This window comes from Molothrus ater, chromosome 6, assembly GCF_012460135.2.
Source record: "Molothrus ater isolate BHLD 08-10-18 breed brown headed cowbird chromosome 6, BPBGC_Mater_1.1, whole genome shotgun sequence".
Taxonomy (NCBI): domain Eukaryota; kingdom Metazoa; phylum Chordata; class Aves; order Passeriformes; family Icteridae; genus Molothrus; species Molothrus ater.
The window spans coordinates 51767973-51792006 of record NC_050483.2 but is presented as its reverse complement, the minus strand read 5'-3'; the positions used below and the strand labels follow the sequence as shown (position 1 = coordinate 51792006).

General features: G+C 40.2%; 1 protein-coding gene across 1 annotated transcript in view; it reads right to left on the bottom strand.

Moving 5' to 3' along the window:
* The window catches only part of DYNC1H1 (dynein cytoplasmic 1 heavy chain 1), a 44827-nt gene that overhangs the window by 3069 nt on the left and 17724 nt on the right, over window positions 1-24034 (bottom strand). The window contains exons 28-73 of the mRNA XM_036384141.2: window positions 23149-23249; window positions 21522-21681; window positions 20995-21238; window positions 20619-20802; window positions 19924-20136; window positions 19519-19757; window positions 19262-19418; window positions 18639-18866; window positions 18172-18402; window positions 17915-18055; window positions 17458-17691; window positions 16642-16848; window positions 16423-16544; window positions 15908-16073; window positions 15508-15671; window positions 15099-15228; window positions 14182-14315; window positions 13811-13925; window positions 13528-13689; window positions 13236-13450; window positions 12945-13149; window positions 12634-12807; window positions 12414-12533; window positions 12169-12289; window positions 11379-11574; window positions 10614-10731; window positions 9446-9661; window positions 8711-8923; window positions 8394-8521; window positions 7838-7991; window positions 6954-7100; window positions 6721-6871; window positions 6281-6534; window positions 5996-6130; window positions 5807-5901; window positions 5540-5714; window positions 4643-4718; window positions 3503-3663; window positions 3162-3273; window positions 3019-3079; window positions 2509-2632; window positions 2067-2180; window positions 1611-1781; window positions 1247-1464; window positions 951-1054; window positions 361-572 (exon numbers count right to left, since the gene is read on the bottom strand). Coding sequence (XP_036240034.1) covers window positions 361-572; window positions 951-1054; window positions 1247-1464; window positions 1611-1781; window positions 2067-2180; window positions 2509-2632; window positions 3019-3079; window positions 3162-3273; window positions 3503-3663; window positions 4643-4718; window positions 5540-5714; window positions 5807-5901; window positions 5996-6130; window positions 6281-6534; window positions 6721-6871; window positions 6954-7100; window positions 7838-7991; window positions 8394-8521; window positions 8711-8923; window positions 9446-9661; window positions 10614-10731; window positions 11379-11574; window positions 12169-12289; window positions 12414-12533; window positions 12634-12807; window positions 12945-13149; window positions 13236-13450; window positions 13528-13689; window positions 13811-13925; window positions 14182-14315; window positions 15099-15228; window positions 15508-15671; window positions 15908-16073; window positions 16423-16544; window positions 16642-16848; window positions 17458-17691; window positions 17915-18055; window positions 18172-18402; window positions 18639-18866; window positions 19262-19418; window positions 19519-19757; window positions 19924-20136; window positions 20619-20802; window positions 20995-21238; window positions 21522-21681; window positions 23149-23249 — 7502 coding nt within the window. The remainder of the gene's footprint in view (window positions 1-360; window positions 573-950; window positions 1055-1246; window positions 1465-1610; window positions 1782-2066; window positions 2181-2508; window positions 2633-3018; window positions 3080-3161; window positions 3274-3502; window positions 3664-4642; window positions 4719-5539; window positions 5715-5806; window positions 5902-5995; window positions 6131-6280; window positions 6535-6720; window positions 6872-6953; window positions 7101-7837; window positions 7992-8393; window positions 8522-8710; window positions 8924-9445; window positions 9662-10613; window positions 10732-11378; window positions 11575-12168; window positions 12290-12413; window positions 12534-12633; window positions 12808-12944; window positions 13150-13235; window positions 13451-13527; window positions 13690-13810; window positions 13926-14181; window positions 14316-15098; window positions 15229-15507; window positions 15672-15907; window positions 16074-16422; window positions 16545-16641; window positions 16849-17457; window positions 17692-17914; window positions 18056-18171; window positions 18403-18638; window positions 18867-19261; window positions 19419-19518; window positions 19758-19923; window positions 20137-20618; window positions 20803-20994; window positions 21239-21521; window positions 21682-23148; window positions 23250-24034) is intronic.

Here is a 24034-nt window from a genome sequence, read left to right as displayed (position 1 = left end):
GTGGATGGAACACTCTGACTACAAGCACTGTGGTGCAGAAAGTGATTACAGAAGCTATTTTACAACCAACAATCTCCTCTCCCTCGGAGAAGCAAGAAATTAGAAGTCACAGTTGAACAATTAATGCAGACTGCCCAGCTAGACTGTTTGCCATTGCATTTCTTCAAATACTACCCAAAAGACACAAACCAGGTTTTAGGAGCATTTCAAGAAACCAAGCAGGTCATTACATGGCTATGGCACTCAAAATCAGCATTGACACAGGTTCCATTGACTCCTCAGCAGTGTAGTTGGTACTTCCAAATCACAATGCACCTTGTGCTTTTCCTATGCCCCCATTAAATAAAACATAGTTCTTACTTTAATGTTTTCCACAGTCCGCTTCAGATGGTTTAGAGTTTGTGGGATAAGGTGAAGCCAGTTAGAGGCTGTGGTATGCAGTGTTCTCATCCAGGCTGGCCGTCCATCTGATGTAGAATCAGTTCTTGTCTTCTTCTCAGTTTCTGCATAAGCCAGATCATCCTCATCCTCCAGCATCTGCATCTTCAGCATTTTACTGATCATATCTATGCCTAAAACAGAAGATTTTCTGTTAGAGAAGCAGTGGCATCAAGGTTACAACATCCCACTACATGCAAGAACCAGGACTTTCCATTATTCCTAGTCTAGACCTAAGATTCAGAACTGCCCAGCTGTAGGTGGCTCCAGAAGCTTACAATAAAGCTTTCCAAAATCAAGATAGGAGCTTGCCATCTGGAAGACTAAATGGAGGTGGCTTTTTTTTGATTCACAGGCTCCTGGTCAGTTTTTGGATTACTCAAAAACCAATTATGTTGAGGGAGAAGAAGAAAGCTATTGACTCTTCAGCAAAACTTGTATTTCTCTTCTGCTTTTTAGTTAAAATGGTGGCCTGGTACTCTATGGAAGACATTGCTAAGTTCTGGATTTACCTTGTGTGGTGAGAAGAACTTTCTCTGCATTATTTGGCAGTCCCAGCCATGATGGTGTTTGTGTATCTGGGAGCATCTCAACCCACTGGACAAACTCTTCACGCCTGCAATGCAGAGTTTTAATATCCATTAAAGGGTTTCCTCTGCTAGAATGCCAAGTGAATGCTTTGCCTGAGACAGATGTTCACACAGCACAGAAATACAGGTTATGTGCTTGGTCTTTTTCATCTTTATGTGCAGTTTGCTAATTAAAAAAAAGTTTTACATAAGAGATCAGGATAAGAAAAAAACGATACCTGATTCCATCTGGCATCTGAATATCTTTGTGTCCATCAACCTTGCAAGCCAGTTTGAATTCACTGTCAAAACTTAAGGTGGTGAACAGACGTTCCAAGAAAGTGTTTAACAAACGCTGATCAAATTCATTATCGATACGCCCTCCATAGATAGACTGGGCCATCAGTGTCTTCAGTGCAGACCAGGGGATCTTATCAGGGGAAATGTTCTGGCGACCCTATAATTAGCAGGAAATAATTGTTGAATCGCTAACAGGTTTTTTGTGCCTACTCATTTAACTTCCTTAATTTTTCCAGAGCAGACTGTTTCACTGAAGATCTTAAGTAATGCGTTACCTGTGCCTAAGCACACAACACTACTTGCCTTTGCTGTATCATCCAGCCAGGTATCCACTGTGTCACAGGCAGACCTCAGGTCAGACTCTCCAAACTCGTACTTCTTGGACCAGCCCAAGGGAGCGTAGCGCAGGCGCTCTTGGATAATGGCATGGAACCAGGCAAGGAGGAAATACAAACGAGCACGCTCGTTTGGAGACTAGAAGTGGGGAGGAAAAATCCAAAACAACAAAACCAAACAACTGTCACTCAAGTGAACTGATAAAACCAAAGCCTGCTAAAAGACTAGAAAGTATCAGATTTAATGCTAAGTTGCTACTGAAACTGAATACATTCTACAGAAAAAGCAACTACTGCTTTGCTTGGGTGAGGAGAGAAAAAACACTTCAAGTACATCTTAATATCTCAGGTTTTATCATCTAAGGTAAGATGTCAACGAACATGTTCTTCCATTTAGTTTCATCAAGACAAATCACAGCCTCACCTTGCACATCCTAGAAACTGGAATGCTGCTGAAGGTCCTCAGCATGTTTGCCTTTACACCAGGAGGAGGCTCAAACACAAAGATCCGGCCAGCACGTAACAAATTCACTGGCACCTAGAGAAGATCAATAAGTTCAAATCCATCTGCTTTAGCCTTCACTAAATTAAATCCCAGCAGAGTTTGCATTAGCTTCAAAACCTCATGGTGAGCACATGAAGTACTGCCTTTTTTTTGGAGATTAGGGGAATCAGCAAAAGGAACAGTATCAAGTTTACAGCTACAGTTTATTCATCAGAAAACAAGGATAATAACTGCCCTGACAGGTGTGTTTTCCTTCTTCTTTACTGCAGAAGGCAGTCATGAGAGAACGTTCCCTGGGGAGCACTCTTAGCTCTGCAAGCCAGTTACTCAGCAAGATAATAAAATTTTAAATCACCATTACCTTTGGATTAATCTCCATGGTAAGGAAGAGTCTGAAGCAAGCATGGGGTTGCAGGGAATGCAGTTTCTTTTCTAGCTGCATGAGCCAGCCAGGAGCCAGGTGAACGTTCTTCAGCATTACCCATCTGTGAATTTTTGAGACAAAATAAGTGTTTTTTAGTGAACAGCTTATGGATCCTGGCTGTGATCATCACAAAGAGCAACAGAATATATCAATGCTACAGATTTTCCTCCCTCTTAAACTTGCCTTCTACATAGAACCAGTTACTATGTACTGTAAATGAGTTAACTTTTTGTTTTGCAGGTACAACCTACTTCTCCTGAAAATATTTGAACAGAAGATGTATGCAGATGTGCTTGCTATTACAAACTACAATTGAAAAGATAGGCCTGCTTTTTTGTTTTAGTCAGTTTTATCTCTTTAACCAATAGATAACTTCCCCCTTTTACCCTTCTACCTTTCAGCTAGAATACTAGACAGTATTCTAGCTGAAAATGAAATAGAACTCACCTTCCAGATTTCACTGCTGTGTTTATTGCTTTATCTGCTTGGTTAAACCCTTCGGCAGAACCTAAAAGACAGAAGAGTTGCTAAATCTCTTACTGCTAACAACTTCATTTATGCTTAGATGTTGAAATAAGGAATGCTCTTACCAATAGCAATAGAAGTAATCTGTGTATTCTGCTCAGCTGCAAGGTCTTCAACATGACCACTGGCATCATAACCAGGCACTGAACACATCAGCACAGGGGTATTTGGTTTCACCTGTGCTCCAAGAAGTTGAAAAGGATATGAATCAATCACTAGATAAATATGAGAATGCAGTAAGCTCAGTGTTTCTTCCCTCTGAACCACTAAAACCATTATGTTACTCTTAGTTTTAATTAAAAAAAACAAAACAATCCACTCATCCCAGAGAAGAGAAAGTGGAAGAAATGTTCATTGTGGAACTCATGCAAGGTGGCCCTAAGCATTTCAAATCCAAGTAGTTTACCTCTGTATCCACAATGTGTGTCAGATCCAAAGGCTGCTCCATAATGGACATGAAAGACTCTCCAAGATTGGTTGAAACAAAGGTATGTGCCATGGCCAACAAACGATCCGGACGGAAGGCCTGGATCAGAAGCAAGCGATGGATGGCCTGTCCAATGGGAGCTGGAAACAGGAGACAGGATTAGATGGACCCTCCTCTCTTCAATTCTCCATTCAATTTCTCCCCATCTTGTTCTGAAGACTACATATTTAGAAAGTTAATTATCCTTTTGGAAGAGCTGATGCAACTTTTAATGAAATGCTTAATATTCTGCTTTTAATTTGAGAATTGAAAAAAAAATTAGCAGCTTCAGCTGGTTTATAAAATCTACAGGCTAAAATTATTGACAGGATTGATTTTAATTTCCAGGGACAACAGATCTTTTCACATCTTCTCACTCACAAAATGCTTTACTAGCATGGACAGGGTAGATAACCTAGAGCTGCTTCAGTTAATGCTCCAGCAGCAGCTTTAATAAGCAGCTAGTAAATATGAGCTTAGAATCCTTAATTTAGAAAGCTACAGGAATGAGCATGGAATGATCAAACACAGCAACGCTTCCTGAAATTACCTTTCAGATAGGGGAGGAACTGAAGGGCAACAGTTACCCTCAAGTTCTCACTCTTGAAAAATTAGCACTGACTACTAATGTAGCAAGAAGTAACTTCATGCTTAGGTACAACTGCAGGTCTAAAACTTTACTAGACCAGCCCTGTCCCCAGAAGATCCGTATCTTGGAGCTTTTTAGAGTATTGAGATATCTCCAGATTGGCAATGGCTAAGGTTAATCCAAACCTTTAAGCAATCTAATGAGATTGTAGAATTACGTAAGGTGAAGCAACCAAGTGTAGTAACTACAGCTTAGAAAAGTTTGATTTAAAAAAAATGCAGTCAAAACAAACAAACCTCCCAAAAAACCCCCAAAACAACCCAGTTGAAAAACCAACTAGACTTGAGGTTCTTATACAATCCCAACTTCATGATTTTCTCAACCATTAAGGTCCAAATTTAAATTCTACTTTAGAATTGCTTTTAAAATCATAGTAACTACTTAGATCAGTACAGTAGGACTGATATGGACAACAGTGCACATTCACTTACTTGCAGGTTTTTCTTCAGTCCAGAGGTATGGTACAGTCTGTTCGGGGGAACTGCTGTCCAGCCAGATACAGAATTGCTGTATTGAAAAAAAAAAAAAGGCAAAAAACCTGAAGTTGACTTTCAAGATATCAGAAACATACAGCAAGGACATGTAAAACTCAAATTACACTTTGTCTATTATCCTCTCTTTAGATGTGCCAAATCATTTCACTGATATGCCTCATTTCACTGATAGCCTCCAGCACACCTGATTCTACAGATCTTTATCAAGTCCCAGGCCAAGCTGTAAGTTATTTTACCCCGGGCTGAACAGTTTGAGAAAAATTAGATGTAGTAAAGAGAATTCAACTTCTAAGATAAAAATTAGGCAGGGCAAACCAAACAGGTACTATTTAAGATATGGATATAATTTATGACATATTTCACAGTCAAGACAAAGATGTATTACTCTTTGAACACTTCAGTCACGAGAAGGTGCAGCATTCAGCAGCTGAGTACTATCCAACTTGATTAGGCATGTCCAAGAGCCCACCACAATGAAGTTATGTGTGGCTGGGCCTGCTCATCTCTACTGCTAATTATCACACAATAGTGATGCAGCAAAATACATGCAATGTCACACCTTCTGCTACCATGGGACCAAAGCTGGTCAACCACAAAGCCAGAGGCATGGTGAAACTGTTTCTGAATGATGAACAGTGCTGGTCTTCACAAGTTTCACAGCTGTGTTACGAGGGAAGTAAGAACATTCATTTCCACATATACAACTAGTTAATCTTTAGAACTTCCCTTTCCACAGCAGGAGAGCTTGTTTGTCAGCATGAAGCTTTTCAAGCAGACATCTGAAAAGCTTAACAAGATAGTTCAGCAGAGAGACAGAACCTAGGCAACACTCACCTCATCAGCTTGAACTTTTGAAACAAGGTCTTTAAATGCAGGAAGGCAGCTCAACCTCATCATTGCCTCTGTTTGCTCTACAGTCAAACCATTGATTTTGGGGAGAGATGCAGTGTTTAGTACAATCTCCTTCCCTCTCAAGAAGTGCTGGAATTCTGCATCATATGTAGGCTCCCTAATGTTAAGGGAAAAGAAGACTTTAGCTAGATGCCTTTAAGACAGCCCTCTCTTTTTCAACTAAAGTGAAGCAAGAAAACAAACATTTACCCAATAGTGCCTTTCAGTTTGATCCGGGCCAACAACATGGCAAATGTTATGTGATCCTGGTGCAGCATGCCACGTGCCACTCGGTTGAAGGCCACCTAGGAACAAAACAGAGTAGTAGTGTAAGAAGCTTTGAATTCTGACCCTCTGAAAATTATTAAAGAATTACATTTATTAATTAAAACACTGAACCTGAAAGAGATCCTTTGTGATGATTGAGAGACGATGAGTATGATCTGTAATTCCCTTCAGATTTGGGTTCTCATACAAGACATTGTGATAGATGTCCAAGAAAAACTGGAGGGAGTATTGGTACAGGAAATGTATCTGAAAGAGAAGAGAGTTTATTTTTTCTCTCCACAATCTCGCTGTTTGAGAACCAACAGAGTATGCCTACCAAACTACAATATTGGGCAGTGCCTATTTAGCTTTGACCAGTAAACACTCAAAGCTCCTGAGAGGAAGAACTCAACTTACCTGTTTCAGTGATTCCATAGTAAAGTAGATACTGCTGCAAGCTGTAGAAAGAGGTAAGTACTGCTGGGAAACAGTCTCCACTTCTTGCATGACAATATCAGTCTCTTCTACTTTTCTGGTGACCTCTGCTGCTTCCTTCTTCAGGTTCTCAAGTGTAGTAATGATGGTGTCATCATCCAGGATACGTCCCTTCACTTCATTAAGTGCTTGGAGTAGGGATTTTTCCAACTGACGTAAGCGCAGCTGAAATTCACCTTAATTAGAAGAAAAAAAAGTCATACATACATATTGTACAGATATGTTAAAGAATTATGTGAAATATGTGTCTTTGCCATTGGGCATCCTAAAAAAAGAATATGAAGATAAGAACACTGTGTGCTCTTAGAGTAAACCCACTGTATTCTTTTAGAATAGGAGGAAGTTAATTTTGGCAAACATACCCTGAAGCTTGAGGAGGTCAGAGCGTTTTTCATCAACATCTGGTCTTTCAGCTTTCAGGACTTCATTCAGACACTGGCTCTGCAAGCTGCTGCGAGTTACTGTGAAGTTCACAAACGTAACTCGAGAGCAGAGGTCTGGTGGGAATTCAACCTGTCACAGGAAACATGGAAAAGTTTTCTCAGCTCTCTTCACATGCCATTTCTACAAACAGGACTGCTTTGATTTTACTTACTGTTGGATCTCTGGTGGAAAGGAAGATAACGAAGGACGGTGACAAATCAATGTCTTGGTCTCCCAGAGTAATCAGAACTCTGCCTCCAGTTCTTCGGACTTCACGATTCAGAACAGGATTCAGAACTGGGTCATAGCTCTCCACATCCTAGAAAATAGAAAGACAGATGCGTTTAAGACTGTTGTTTGCAAATGTCTCAAGCTAAAACTCCCAATCCAACAGAGGCTTAAATTCTGGTAAGCAAACAACTGGTAGTTGGTTTGGAATAGGTATCACATTCAGAAGGTTTACACACTTTAGACGTGTAGTTGAGCTACACAGGTACAGAAGAGAAGTATTATTAGTGGCTGTAATTTGTTAGCTCTACTGCAGGTAAGCCCTATTCTAAACAGCACAAGCAACAGTTACTGATCTTTTCCATTTCCATACTAAGAAGTGAAAAACATACCCATTTCAAGTGAAAGTCAATTATTCTTATAGCTGCCTATTTCTTCATGTTACTGAAATTTCTCCCTGATATTCAGAGCAGATTAAATTCTAGATAACTAACCATATTAGTTGCCATTGTCTGTGACTAGAGAAAGCACATAAAAACAAAGGAACAGATAGGTTGCAAGTAATTTTACAGTATGGAAAGATCATTTCAAAATAAAAGAATTTAATCTTGAAATGGTGGAAAAGGAAATACCTCCTTTTGATTTTGTAGCTCACTAATTCTTCTCAGGACTAACATCACATGTATCACTAGTTTACTTGTTAAATTGTAAATTGAAAATAAAGTTGCTTGCATGTTAGTTACATGCAAGAGAACAATTGAAAACTTTTCTAATACATAGGACAGAATCCAAGAACTTAAATAGCTTCTACACAATCATGCCACTAACCTGAACAAGAAGTGGGTTACCAAATCTCAAGGCACTTTCCAAGTTCTTTCTGAAAGCATCATCCAAGAAACTTGTACGAGTTATCTTACGGTCTTTATATTCATTCATGATAAACTCTGTAGCTTGCCCAGAGGGATCGATGATCAATGGATACCTTAAGTTATCAATAAAACACTTTCATTGGTTAGGTTTTGACTGCAGACAGTGTCTAAGCAGTTTTATGAATTTACATTGCATTATTAGTCTCACCTCTAAAACCTTGTTTATTCCTTCACTAAGCTGAGGCAGGTTCAATGACTCACTTCAGTTTTGAGCAACAAAATAACTCAAATAACAAAATAGTCCAAGCCAACTTATTTTAACAGCTAAGCAAAAAAGGCAAGCAAAGGTGGATGAAAGTTTTTACCTTTACACATGGTTGAGAAGCTTTTATGAATATTAGAACTTCACACCCCAGTGAAACAGTGCTTTGCAGGAGCTACTGTGATTCAATAGGTGCAAACCCTGCCTGCTTCGAGAATGTTGCTTAAGAACTTCACATCTTAGAATGAAGTACCTGTTGAAGCGTTTGAGCATGATGGCATTCTCTGTGCACAGGTCATCTGCAGGCAGGGAACTCGCCTGCCAGCGCAGCCGCTCATCGGCGTTGGAAAGGTACTCGGTCCTTGCGATGTCTGTGCGGAACTGCAGGAAGGAAACAAAGTTCACGTTTAACTTGACGTTCTCCAACCAGCTGGTGAAGATATTTTAATCAAGTGCAGCTCTACAAAGCTGCAACAGCTTTCCAACAGCTCCATTCTTTACCTAGCGATCCTAAAGCTTAACTCCTGCAGTAAATCAATTCACGGTTAATTATCATGACTGTATCTTTACCTGGATATTTGCTTGCTGCAAATGGTGAGACCATGTAGTGAAGAGATTCTGACGCATCTGCTGATCAAAGTAGCCAGCATAGGCAATAAAAGCTCCTGAAAGTAAACAATCTCCTGCAATAGTGGACATCTGGTTTTTGAAAGTTTCACTTGTCTTCTCCCATCTTTCACGTTCAGCAGAAAGACTCTTCAGAAGAGCTGTGCTACGGTTTACCTAGAAGTAAGTGGTGAAGGTAGATTCTTTAGATGATGAAATGTTCTTATATTACAAGTCTCTCAGAACACTTAAATTCCGACTCAAGGCCCAAGTTAAATTTAAAAGCTCAGAATGAGATAAATTTGGGGCTCTTCAGTGCTAATTTATTAAGTTGATTCTAACTGTTACCTTAAGGAACTTAGAAGTGCTAAGTACTATCAGAGTAGCAACATACTAATGATGAGATGAAGTACATAGAGAAATCCATACTCCTCTCCTTGAAGTCCAGTTAAGACATACAGGCTTTCTATAAATTTTAAACCTTATGAGAACTGTCTTGTTAATCAAATAGCAATACGAGTTGGTATTTCTCTAACTCCAGACAGGCTTCTTGAGAAGCCTCATGACACCCAGAGATGAAACAGCTCAAATGCACTGCACAGGGGAAGCAACCAAGTCCACTCTCAAATTTGAAGAATGATTCAATTTCAGACTGTCAAAGACCAAAGAATGAAAAATTATTGGTATATGAAGTCTTACTTTTGCTTCAACAGCAGCCAAGTCTGCCTTAATAGCTTGAGCCTCCGAAATCAGTACTGCATATTCTTCTTTGTAACGGGCAATACTGGCCTCAAGGTCACGAATCATCTGCTCCACTTCATTTGCTTTCTGTTGGTTGTCTTTGGCATCATCCTCCAGCTTCTGCAGTTCATTGCGTAGAGGTTCCACTCTTTTCAACATGTCAGCATAGTTCAGCTGCAAATGGAAAATAGAACCTTTCCACTTTCTAAAATGACATGTTAACAGGAACCACAGCATTCTGGTATATACTATCAACTGCATCTTTTCAAATTTATGTACTTCTGACCTGTGTAAGAATTAATAACTACTTAAGAGAAACTCAGTATTGTTTATCAATCCCTAGGACTCTAGTTTAAACTAAGCACAGATACATAAGTAATTGCTTTTTGCAAGATCCTTGTACTGCTGTAGATTTACACAAAGCCATTCAAAAGGTTCAGACCCCATTAAGAAGTGCACAGCATTGTTTTACATAAATATTCAACGGGGTGTCCATGCCAGTACTGTGCTAATCTGCTCTTCTCAGCACTGAAATGAATCAAGTTAAGCCACAGAACAATTAGGACAGGGCCTGTTAGCAAGATTCAAGTTAAATAGAGTTTTTCTAGATCATGCCATAACAAGCAGGCAGAGTTTTAACAAGCCAAGAATTTTGCTGTATTGGGACACCAACAGGCAAGTAAAACCATTCTTGGGTACCTCACTCTAGAGGCAAGATTCCCAAAGCTTATTCCTTCAGGAAACTTAGAAGTCTGCCTTGAGTGGGTCCTACTCTGAGGCAACACAAACACAGTCTCATTAAGAGGATTGCATTGCATTTTCCACTGAAGACTGTCTTGTACTGTAGAGTAAGATCACATACAGAAAGTATTCACCAGTGGTCACTGTAAACCTAAAGTCTTTCAGTGCAGGGGCTCTATCCCAACTGGCCAGTAATTCTCTGACAGGGCACTATATATATATACATCCCATTAGCATTCATCTAAACCATCTACCCCATTTCTTTGAGGCAAAATAGCTTGCAATACTCAGCTGAATAAAGGCAAATTCAGAGCCTTTAGCCATTGCTATGTGCCTTCTGTTTCACTCTTTTCACCTTGCCTTTGCTTCCTCAAGCTGACTTTACCTGTGCAATTGCCCATTTCACCATAGGTCCACAGGCCAGTGATGCTCTGTTTACAATTTCATAGTTGTAACTTGGATTGGACAGGTAGTTTTTCTTCATCTTCTCCCGGATGGCATCACTGCAGGGGAAATATTTTTACAGACAGCATGAGTACACTATGTCAGCACACAGGTGCTCAGTATGCCTTTGTCTAGCCTGCCTTCCCACAGCTGCCAAGAAACATTTCCTGTCAGTTTTGCTGAGTAGTAGCTGAGATGTTCAACATGTTTCAGAAACTACAGCTTAAAAGGTGATAAAAAAATTTATCAATATTTTAAGATTAGTCATTCACAAACTGCTCAACTCTGGAGCTGGAAGGGAATTTAGATGTCTCTAGTCTGACCTTCTGCTCACAGTTAGAGCCAGCTAGGAAGCTGACCTCCTAAGCTGAATAAAGCCCTCAGCAGCCTGGTCTGTTATTGCTGCAAAACCACTTTCAACTGACTGTGGCTTTGGACACCAACACATGCTTTGCAACCATGCCATTAAGTCACAAAACAAGTAGCTGCTTTGCCTTGTCATGATACACCTTGGCTTCAGCAGTTTATTTCCTGTACCACCTGCACATTCACCATGTGCAATAAGCTGGTGTCAAAAGAAGCCAAGTGTCAAAAGTGTCAAAAGAAGTCAAGTCAAGAAAGCAATTACACAGAAGAAAGTCCAGTTAAGACCCTCTGTTCTTTGTAAGTGGTTTGTTCACATAAATATCTCACAGTTGCACTTCACCTGATTTCCTCAGCAGAGAAGTTGACAATGGTTGGAATGAAATTCTCCCTCATGATGATGGAACGTATTTGTTTCCAGTCAGTGGTGCTTTCACCCAACAGCAGGCAGATGGACTCCAGGGCCAGCTTCACTGCTGCAGGGGGATTAGCCATGGAACGCACCTCTACCAAGTGCTGCTTCTTTATTGACTTCACAGCTAACCAGTGCCACAAAGATGAAGAGTGTTGATTGGGAAGAAAACAAACAAGTTAGCAAAGCCCAGCAGAGTACCCTGGATCTGCAAAAATGCTTTAAGATTCTAAAAAGGAATATGAGGTTATTAGAGAAGCAGATACTACTGAAAAACTACTATATTACAAGAAACACATTCATGAATGTCAGCTTGCCAAATGGGCAGAGGACTCTGCTGCCTAAAAATGATTCCCTCAAACCAGTGATTTGTCTACACAGTTTAATGAATGGGCAGGTTGACTGTATACTGTCTGTTCAGCAGCAAGGCATCACTGGTCTTTCTACAGCTGGCCTGCCAGAAACTAAGCCACAAGCCATAGAAGGAGTATCAAGAATCAGATTGGTACTATTACACACAGGCAAGGAAAAAAAAAGGCACAAAAATCACAGCTCAAAGACTGTGAATTTAAAAGAAGGGATTTCTTCAACTCTGTTCAGCCCCATGCTACGAGCCTACAGTTTCATTAGACAGGGTCAACCCAGATCACAAGAAAACACATTCCCATAGACCAATTTTAGATCCAAGACCACAGTGTGATCTCTTGGGGTGCTAACATACCATTCTGAGCTTCAATGACAGCAGGCTCCACCTTGTCCAGATCTTCTTTCACACTCATCTGCTTGTCTGCAATGACCTCCTGCTGCTTGTGCAGCTGTTCCTGAATCTCCTGGCTCATAACCTGTAAGGAAATTTCACAAAAATACTGCTTTTTAGAAGCTGAACTTCTTCCAGTACTTGGACTGTAGGCTCTGTTTTGTAAATAAAATAGTTCCTATGCACAGAGATTTAACAAAAATTTTTACCTTTTTCTTCTCAGCTTCCTGCTGGTCTTTCACCATCTTTTTCAACTTGTCATTGGCTGCAGCATTTTTCACTTCCAGCTCCTGACTCTTTATTCTTAGGTCACGCCGCAATTCCTCCACCTAAGATTGATTGCAAGATGGAAGAGAGAATTCATATTGAGCATTGAGATCTATTTACTCACTCCAGCTTTATAGAGGGCAAAGTTTTAAGAACACACACCTGATCAACTGTTTCCTTGATTTTTCTGAGACCAACATTCAGATGCATTTGCTGTTCCTCCAGCTCACTTCGTTTCTCATTGAACAAGTTGGCGTAATGGTTGATGAAGTCCAGATAGTGGCGTGGTGTGATTGCCATGGTTCTGCCTCCTCGTTTCGCCAGCCGAGCATTAGCCTTGAGGGAACAAAGCATTGTAGAGTATGCACTGTTTTAAAATTTATCTGCATGCCAAGGATCATAGTTTTTAGGAAACTGGTCAATGATGCCATGGCCTAGAGGTTAAGTGTAAGTTAAGCAGTGCAATAACATACCTGGTGAAGAGTCTGATGAACAAACACACAGCTATTAACAATAGCCTCCCTGTGTGATGGTGGTTGTGGCAGCTTATCATACACAACTGGCATGTAATCAGGCACAATGTAATTTGGTTTCTCAAGATCCATTTTGCTTGTGAACTCTTTGCCAACTTGGTACAGTGCCTCAGTTGACCAGTCTCCAAACCAGTTCAGGACACATCTGAAACACAAAACATTTGTGAAGACTTCCCCAAAAGCAGTGTTTTAATGGTACCTGGAAAATATATTGGAATATGCAGCAATTACCTGTTGAAGAGAGCAGGAGAGGTAGCTGCCCTGTCCTTCAGGCCCTCAGAAGATGGATTCATAGTGAACACTACATGGAGATTGCGAATAACTTGGCTGGTGAACCATTTGTAGAGTTCCTCATGTGAATCTAACATTAAACCTTCTTTCTGTGCTCCTTCTTTACACTGAGTCATGAGGGTAGCATATTCATCTCCTTCAAAGAGACCAGGAACCTAATTCAAAGGGTAAGTTTTGTTGTAGCTTATGGTTGCAAAAAGGTGCAAAAAATATTTATTTAAAATCTTCTTACCTCTCCATTGGCTAGGAGAGTGTTCATTCTCTCCAGGAATCCAGAATCCAAGACGTTTGACTCATCCATAATAAAAGCTATTTTTTCATTTTTGCAGCCAGAGCGTCTCAATACTGTCCTGAGGTCTTCATCAAAATCTTCACCTGTGTATTTTCTGTGAACCTGGTACGAGTTTACATTGGTCATTAACATTTTGGTTTAGCTTTTAATGGGATTTTAGGGGTCAATATATAAGTGGGAGTTTTGACTCACAGGATTTTAGAAGTAAACTTAGCACACCAACCTTGATTTGGTAAACACTCAAACCATTCATCCAGGCAACAAATCTTGACAGGGTTGTTTTCCCTGCTCCACTGACTCCAATTAGCAGCAAGTGGCCCTGAGGCTGACGGAAAATTCTGAAAAAGAACACAACCAGGTGTGATTGATAAGTGTTAGCAACTTACTGAAGCATTTCCTAGAACATCTAAGCTTCAAGTTAGCACCAAAACTGACACACCTGTCCAGATAGGATCTGCTATCTGGAGGCTGGCAGTATATTTTCTAAAGATATCAATGAGACCATGCTCCATTCTTACTCTGTTCTGAGGCTATTCTGGTTTAGAGTAACTCTACATACTGCTTATATGAGCAGCAATGGAAGTCTGAACTTACCGGTCAATTCTTAACACATGGTCCAAGACTTCATTGAACAGGACAAGTGGTACATCAAGTTCTTCTTCATAAAAGACTTTAAGCCTAGCTTTCACATAGTCTCTCAATTCTTCTTGATCCACTGGAATATAATCCTAAAAGAACCAATACAGTCAATACAGTATGGAAGTTAACACTAAGGGAATTTGCTTAGGGGTAAATTTATGAGCACACCAAAGCAGAACTACTAGAATACTTGAAGTAGCAATCCTCTACAAAAGTTTAAGAACCACGTAGCCATTTAAATTGCACAGGAACATGCCCACTGCCTAGAGTGCCACAGGTAGCAGCATGAGGTTCAAACACTGTATGCACTGAACCTACCATAGGCTGAGCCTGTGCTGCCAGTTACCAAAGAGACTGGGAAGTAGCACTACAGACTAAATACCTTCCCCAGTTTATTTTGAACAGCGTTTCCTAGTCATTTACTATTGGTCAGAGATGAGCAGCGAGCTAGGTGGATTTTTGCCTAAACTCACCAGGATTTGTACAGCTTACCCAGATGGATCATTTCAGATTATAAGAAACAGGTCACCAGAAAATGTGTAATATCAGTATTGCTCAAGGGTCACTGTCTAATCCAAGAGATTCCAAAAGGAATAACTGTCATCTGGTAGTGTCACAGTATTATTGAGAAATATTATTTTATACTGCCTTTACATTCCACTGTGGCTCTTACAATAGCATCCCTGGCAAAACAGGTACTAAATTTGTGGCAGAGTTCACTTCAGATAATAATATTAAAAATTTATTAGAGATCGATTTAACAGCATGATGGGCAATGATTATCACTTTAATATGGTCATAAGAGCTGCATCACTCAATTGCATCAAACCTATTTAATTTCAGGGTTTATTTTTTCTTAAACTTTGACTTGCCTTTGACAGCCAGTTGCTGTACAAGATAGGTCTGCTCATAGCCTTTTCTTTATCAATGTTGGGGAAGTGTTTCAGAGCAACCATGTCAATGTTCTCATCAGTCCAGCGCCTCTCCTCATCTTCCACAAGTCTGGATAAAGAATTAAGTCAGTGAGTACAATGTACAGAGTACATTCCTCTGTAATGGGAGGAATATAATCACACCACATGGCAGCACTATGGCTGAAGTATATTTTTGCTTTGTACAGATACAACTCCTAAGAGAGTCAAGCTGCAGCAAAATGAAATATTCTCACAGGTATTCCAGTTATTTAACATAAAGCACACTTTAGTCTGATGTTCTAATGAAAGTTGGCAAGGAGTAGGCAACTTTTTATGGTTTTGCTTCCCCAGCTCATGAATTTTTTACCTGTCCTGGAAGAGACGTAAGGCTTCGTGGGCCCAAATCCTGATAAGGCCTTCAACTGGTAAGGTTTCCAGTGGTCTTAATGCTTCAAATATACCTCTCACCCACCGAGTCATTTCACGAGGTGAGTAGATGTAGTGTGGCTGTGTGTCTTGAGTGAATCTCTCCTAAAAATTTAAACTTAATTAGCTACTTTATCTCAAAGTTGCACTGTATTTTTTACAGGACTTGGCATTACAAGATATTACTGTGACAGCATAATTCAGTCATTTTTGCCAGAACTCAAGTAATTAGTTGAGTTCTTGTACACATATTATCCATGTGAAAGGCTAACAACTCATGTTAAATGAAGCATAGAAGAAAGCATTCTAACTGGAGTTTGGAGTTGCACTTAACAAGTCACCTGAGACATTGTGTAGAATTCAACCATAGCAGCAGTGAGAGGCTCTGCATACGTGCGAAGTGATGGGATCAGCCTCAGCATTGCACGGTTGAATGTTCCATATATCTGAGTAAGTGAAGCTGGTCCAGGATAGTCCACATAAACCACAGGAACATGTCGTAAAAATCTGAAAGATTAGCATATTACACAGTACAGAAAGTCAAATTACTATCTGTATTCTCTTGGTTATCTTTTGCCAAAATTAAAGAACTGCTTGATTCAAAACCATCAACAGCAGCTGTAGCTGGTTTGATTGCTCCCATTCTCAAGGGTTTCAGACAGGCGATTCAACAGCCTAATACTGAGTCCACTGCTGGGCTTTCAGAGTAAGAACCAAGCAGCAGATAGAGCAAAAGCAAGGAACAAAATTTCAGCACAGCTGTTGTTAAACAAGTGTATTAAGAACAGATTACATAATCAATGCTTCCGTTTTGACTTCTATTCCATTGTTACCTAGAATTTACTAGACACATTACCTATGAGACAGAGGTTTTCTTCCGGGATCAGTAGGTGGATTACATGCACCAACAAACTGAATTCTCTCCAGTTTCACCCATGTCTGGTCAGATGTACGGTAGAATCCTCCATGTTCCACCATCTGGAAGAAAAACATAAAAATCAAATCAAATCAATGGAATGTTTTATTTCTCTGTAAGTAGCTGTTCTGATACAGTTGATTACAAAGAAAAACAAACCTGTCTAATGAAGGATATGACTCTCTGTGTGCCATACTTGTCCATATCTGGCAAGTTGATTTCATCACAGAACAGCACCAGCCACTTTCCTAACTGCACAGGAGCCAGCACCACTCCATTAGGGGTACGCCTGTATTCACAGTAGTGATCAAAAGTTTTCAGCAGCAGTTCTGGAGTGGTAGCACTTGAAAAGTTGAGTCCAACCACCTTAAAAAGAGTACAGTGGAAAAAAAAATTAAAATACACTAAGGACTGAAAGAGAGTGCATCAAGAGTCCTGGAAACAGGTATGTTTGGCTGTTCAGAATGGAAGTATATATACCATCCACATTACAGGTATATTACCACATATATACAGCTATGTACAGCCTAGATACTCCTTGCTTCCCACTGCAGGTTCTCCATTTGCCATACAGCAAAGCTTCTTGCCCAACCCTGTGTTTTGAACATGACAGCCTCATGTAACTGTCACTCCACCTAAATACACTGAAGGATGAGAGCTACTCTTAAACATATGCACAGTATTTTTAAATACTGAATGCAGGAATGCTCCTCTGTTACTGAAGTGGCAAAGGAAGAAAGAAGAAATGATTTAGGCTAAGGAACTTGAGAAATGAATTTGCATTCTCAACATGAGTTTTATTTTTTATTATATATACACATGACTGACTGAGGTGAAGCTATCACTGAGTTTCAGCTAGGAAATAAGTTCTATGCTATCTTTAATCTTAAAAGGATTAAAGACATGGTACTACTCTGTAATTCGCACACCCAATGTGCACGTACACACACATACACACACACGTCTCTTGTGTACCTCCATGTCAGGCAGAGCTCTGAGAGCACTGAACAGGGTCATGGTCTTTCCAGATCCTGGTGGTCCACAGAGCACCAGAGGTTTGTGTTCTGCCAGCCAAGTGTACAGCAATGCTTCATGGCGAACTGTATCTAGGGTTGGCACTACAACATCAGGAGCTGCAACTTTGTGTGTTTCAACTTCAATTTGAGGAACTTTGGATTGCCATGGCACCCATTCACCTGTAATGGACACCTAGAAGTACAAAAACATGATTAGACGATTTAGAAGAGGAATCCAGCTCAACTTTAGTTAAATTTATTTTTTTAAGTGACATCAAATTTGATGTGTTTGTTGAAATGTAAAACTGTAAAATTTAAGACAGTCTAGCAGCTTATTCTCCAGGTTTGCCTCCAAAATCTAAAGCAAGCTTTTAAGAAAATGAAAGAGCAACATTTCTAGCACAAGAAAGGTTTACCTCATAGTCAATGATAGGTATGTTGGGTGCAGTTGGCAGTGGCACAGTGGTGATTCTCCTAATGTACTCTCCCAGCTCCGCTCTCATTTTCAAACGACTGTCTCCAGAGAGAGACCACAGTATGGCATACACCAGGTACCTCTGTAAGAAGCAAGAGCAGCAGCTATTGGTTTTAGAGTAAGGGAACAAAGCCCAGTGAGTAACTCAATCTAGGCAAACACAGGAGTCACTAATGCAGTCATCCAGGCTGCATTTACCTGGATGTAACGCTCCAGCTGGTCTATCTGCATCGGGAAGTCGGGATGGTTGGCGTTGTACTGGGCCACGTTGCGGCACGCCTGGTGCAACATGGAGAACAGGGAGCCCAGGCAGCGCAGGCGCGTCAGGTCCATGATGTGCTCCAGCTTGAAGGCGTGCTCAAGCGCCTTGGTCACCAGGCCGTTGGATGTGAAATATGGCTGCATTATTGTTGCAGCATCTCTCTGAATCTGTTGGGGGAGGTAAACACTGCTCTAAGTGTTTGTTTGTCATTGGACTACCAGGCAGAAAGAAAAGGTTTTGTTTAAGGTTTGAAATGCTTCATATTAAAAAAAAAAATAAAAAGGAAAAAGATGTAAAGAGGAAGTCAGCTTTCCTTTGATAGGCTGTCATAAATTCTACTATGGCTGTACCTGTGATACAAGCATTTTTACTACTTTATCCCATAATGAAATCTAAGTTATACCTGCAACATTGGGGATGCTGCTTCTTCTCCTTCATCTTCTTTGCCCTTTCGCCTGCGCTGAGCTTCCTCCTCACCTTCATCCAGAGGAATGCTTCTTAGTCTGGCCAGGAAGTTATTGAATATCATGTCTGTACTGAGAACATCCTCACTGAACCAGACCATACCACACCTTGACACAGTAGCCAAAGTGGCGTATTTCAGATCCTGTACTTCAAACATGATACGCACCTGAAAAAAGAAATTTAAAACAACATTTAGGAGTAAAAACAATCAACCAAAACAATACAAACACTCTTTCCCTGAAAAAACAGAGAGCTTTTAAAATATGCAGATTTGCATTTAGACTCTGAATAATTAACATCAGTATTATACTCTCCCCTAAGGTAAGTTCATCATTATTGACATTTACCATAAGACCTACACAATTCCCATTTTGTTTTACAGGGTCAGAGTAAGTGTAACATGAAATGTTTCCACAAAAACCCTTTACTCCAGCAAACCACAATCTGAACTCGTTACTACTTTGCTTGTGATGAGAAAGAGGCACAACACTAGTATATATTAAATTAAACCAACAAGCTTATACACAGCACATGAACACAATATAAAAAAAGTAACATTACATTTGGTGGGAGGCTGAGACGCTCTCCATTTGGCAGAGTCAGAAGTTTGTTGTCATCCAGAACAGAGTTCAAGTTCTCAACCCATTCAGGGTCTACATCACCATCAAAGATAATCCACTGACGTTTTTGTAGTTCACCTCTCACATTGTCTATGATTCTATATTAAAGAAAATATTGATTGAAGGAGAGAATTAAGGTGAGTTTATCCTAGGCACAAATGTACCAGCCATTTTGTATTTGTGTTATTACAGACTTACTTTCTCAGGACATGTGTAAACAAGCCATCTGTCCATTCCCTGGTATTTGGATCCAAAGTACCATAGAGGTGATCTTTGCTGATTGCTTTTGGATCTATAATGTGAGCAACACCTTCCACACCCTCCAGCCGTTCAAGGGCCTTCAGCAGTACTCTCCAGGCCATGCTCTTTCCACTTCCAGAGGGACCAACCATCATCAAACCATGATTTATCTGTGTAATCTGATACAGCTGAAGAACCTGTGACACAATAATGTGCCAATTAACTTCAGCAGGTAATCTAAGCTTTTAGGTACAGTTTGTTTAAGACAAGAAAAATTTAAAAGCTTTCAACTTTTCATAATATAAAAGGAAATTCAGTCTTACACATAAACTTCAACTGTACATTTTCAGTTTTATATTTTACCTTTTCAACCCACATGCCACCAACTTCTTCTCCATCACCATAGGTAAGGTACATTTCCTGACACACTTTCTTAAGTTCCTCTCTCAAGGCTGTCATCTCTCCACGGTGATACTGCACTCCAGGGAATACATCAGAAAGGAGACTGAACAGCAGTGGAATGTCTTCTGCAACCAGTTTTGGTACCATAGTTTCACATACACTTTGGATCAGGATCTGCAGAGAGAGAGAGAGAGTCACATTTCATTGATGATTTGTTAAGTTCACTTTACCAAACGTGTTTGACAAGGAAAACTTCACTGAATAATTTACTGATTAAGTACCAGACCAGGGTAGTCTTAGTCAAAACAACTGTTGATGTGGTTTCAACTTTGCAACTACCTAGTGATTTTCAAGTGATTTTCAGTTTATACAAGTCCTTTTTGAGTCTCTTCATTATGCTTTTGGCATTAATTGCTGAGACGCTGTGCAGCAATAAATGTCATGGATGCACCTCATCTGAATAATTTTCTCACTATGATTCAGGGACTTAGAAGACATGTTTAACTTGGTGCTTTTAAGCTATCAAATGACCTTTGGTAACTAACATTATTTTGTTCACATGGCTTAATACTAAATGGTAAACAGTGAAGGGTTAACTTCCTTTGTTTAGTGTGCATCCTCTATCACAAAAGTAAAAATCTTTGCACACACATTACCTCTTGCTCTGGCAAGTTCTCAGCGATTTCTCCCTCATCAACGACTTCCCCACGCTCTTCCTTCTCCCGCTTTATCTTCTGAATCCTCTCCCTCTTCACATTACCTGCACTAACCAGCACACTCTTCAGTGCTCTCAGGCCAAAATCATAGTGACTTTGGGAGGACAGCTGTTCATCACAAAGCCTAAGAAGCACAAGAGACAAAATTCAATTTGATTCTCAGTATGAACCAACATAACACTCAGTAAATGTCAGTCTTTACTTGAAACTTTTGCTTGAAATGACTGCTGCACAATGTGCTTAGTGAGTTGTGGAGAATATTACAGCTTTGAAGTAAGTTCTATTATTACTGACTGCAACCAAACTTGTTACTCACTTGAAGAATGGTACTATCTTATTGGCAAGAACTTCAGCAGTACGGAAACCTTGGGAGTACAGCATGACCTGGGCAATCAACTGACGGTCTGGTTTTGTCATTGCCAAGCTACGGAACAACTTCTTCAAATTGTCAGGCAGATTGGATCTGCCTGCATAGCCAGGATTCATGGTGATGAAGATAGCCATGTCAGGGCTCACTTTGACTTGTTTGTTCAGCAGCTCACAGGTAATGGGTGTTGCAGCTGAAAAGAGAGTGCATTTAGTTATACCGGAGTCAGTGATCCATCACTCTGAGAACTGAAGTCATACATTATTCTATTTTAGTTTCCTACAGTAAAGAACAGCAAGTTCTCTAGTACTGCAACTCAAACAATACGAATTTCTCCCAGCTGAAAGTGACATCAGATATTTAAGTTTTGACATAAAGTAGCTTCATCCTTGCACAGTTTTCAAGAAACATAGCTGAGCAACAAAACATGAAGCATGTTAGAGAAGCATGAAGGATGTTAGAGAAGAATTACATACTCTTGTCATAGTTGGGGTTGGAATGCTCTCTCAAGGCTTCCTGGATGCACTGAACTTGCTGTGAAACTGCAGAGAGCATTCTCTCCTCCAGTCTGTTGAACTCATCAAAGCAGCCCCACGCGCCCACTTGGCAAAGTCCCACAAAGATGCGTCCCATTGCCTGCACAGAGAGGGGGAAATTCACTCAATTGCATTGGCAAAAGGAGCAGAGAAGAGCACTTTATACAATGCATCCAAGGCAGAAGAAGCTGTGTTTATTTGTAGGTTACTGTATTTGTAGTATTGTAAGAGTTATGAAAGGGTTCTGAAGTTCAGCTTTCACTGCTTCACAGAACCACAGATCATAGCTCCCTATTACTTCACACTGTACTGCAGTCCTTCCAAAACAGGCAAACTAAGTCCACTGCATAATGTTTTGTTTGCAGATACCATTAACATCAGGTGCAGTTCTAGTCCATTATCGCAAGGAGGGTACAAGAATTACAAAACATTTCAGAAGAACAAATTGGATGGCCAGAGTATGATAACCTTTCTACATACAGAACAACCTTTAAGGTAAGATTCTGTAGAGGGAACATGATGGAGGTCTGCAATGTACTGGTTTCAGATGAATAGGCATCAATTATTCACTGTCTTTTCTGCTACAAGTACTTAGGAATCATTGAAAAAAGACAAAAAGAAGCTGCCCTTTCATGAAGTGCACAGTAATAGTGCACAGTGTAACAATTTGGTAAAGATGTTATAGAACCAAGTGTGTAAGTGGATTTAAGGGGAGAAATGGCACATTAAAAAAGGTTCACTGGAGCATGAACAGAGTAACACACTCCCACTGGGACATCCTGATTGTTCTAACTGTCAGAGGGAGGAAGTGAGCTGGGGCAAGGAGGATCACATTATCTGTGATATTAATACTCCCTAGGCATTTTCTTACAGTCACCCCTACAAGCCAAATGCTGGTTAAATGGCATTCTGATCTGGTCAAATTACAGCTGCAGAGGAAAAAAAACAGGCAGAATCCATAAAGTTTAGTGCTTCCTTGTCCATGTTTTATATTGTTTTTTATCTATACACTTGACCAAGGATTTCATTTTAAGATAATTTGCTGTGTTACAGTTTAGAGACATTTAATCTGGTTCTCAGTTTGAAGATGTCAATAATCTTCAAATGTCTGGATAAATTTTCTTAGTTTTGAAGAATTCTTCGCACATTGAGGTAAACTGCACATCTGTGTTGTAAAGGATAATTTGGCAATAGTACAGCTACTTCAGTAATCTCACAATCTCATCTATTCCTCATTAAACCAGTCCTATCAATGCAAGCTACATAGTTGAAGATCCTTTCCTAAAGCCAGTCTTAAGCCCCTGCCCCTGTACTTCCTTTCCCTCCATTTGCTGTTACAGAACTACCTGTTCAAAAGCACAGAACCTCTGCTCTAGCAATGTTCCATCCCACTTGTGCTTTAGGCATTTTTTTGTTATAGAGGCTCTATATATGACCAACAGATACCAGCTCAGTTAGGACTTTACATCATCATCTTGAAAATAAACACTGCTGGCTGTTTCAGGGTTGTGAAGAGATTCCTACTGCTTGTTAACAAAGACTACCTTGTTTTAATCAAACAGCTTACCTGGAAGTCAAATGTTTCATCGCAGTTGAAAACCAACACAAAGCGGCCGAGCTGATGTCCAAGAGCTTTAACAGATTCTGTTTTACCAGTACCAGCAGGACCTGTTTTTGAAATGGGATGGACATGTTTTAGAGTTTATCATCTGAATAGCACTGCCAACTTGTGTAATCGGCCAGCATGTGGATTCTGAAGGTGCCTGTTCAATCAAGAGGGTTCAAACAAAATCTAAAAGTCTTTCGACTTCCCCCAAAGACCATTTTGTTCTTCGCCATCTTAGTTAAAAGTGTCCTGCATGTTCATATTAACACTGTATTGTGGGGATGCACATCCTTTCCCTAGTTCACCCTGTAAAGCCCATCCTAGGCCACACTACAGTCTCAGCAATGCATGTTAGCCCTTGGCCTACATTAACAGCACCAGTTAGCTCCCCTTGTGCTTATCAGAAACCCTGTCTGCTCCCACAGCTTCTCTTGTCTAACAAGCTCCTGTTTTCTACTTAAATAGCCTTGAGACTTCTCTTTTTTCTGTCTGAACAACAGAACAAGTAGAATAATATTTTTGTTGTTGAACTTTTCAAGGAAAGTTCCAGCAACCACCAACTCGGATTGTGGCCAGGATGGAAATTTACTGATGACTAAAATCAGTAATTTTGCAACACTATAAACAGTGTTCCTAAGTGAGACGCTTTGAAATCTCCCAGACTGCAGCAGGCTGTGACCAGGATCTCCCTCCCAGTGGGATGCCTCTTGGAGCTTGTCATCTCCAGTTTGCAATGGAGGATTGCCATTGAAAGTTGACAACTGAACCTGGACTGATATCCCCCACTCCTTGACCCCCAACCCTTCATCTCTGGAGAGCTGCAAAGGCATCTGATGTATTGCACTGA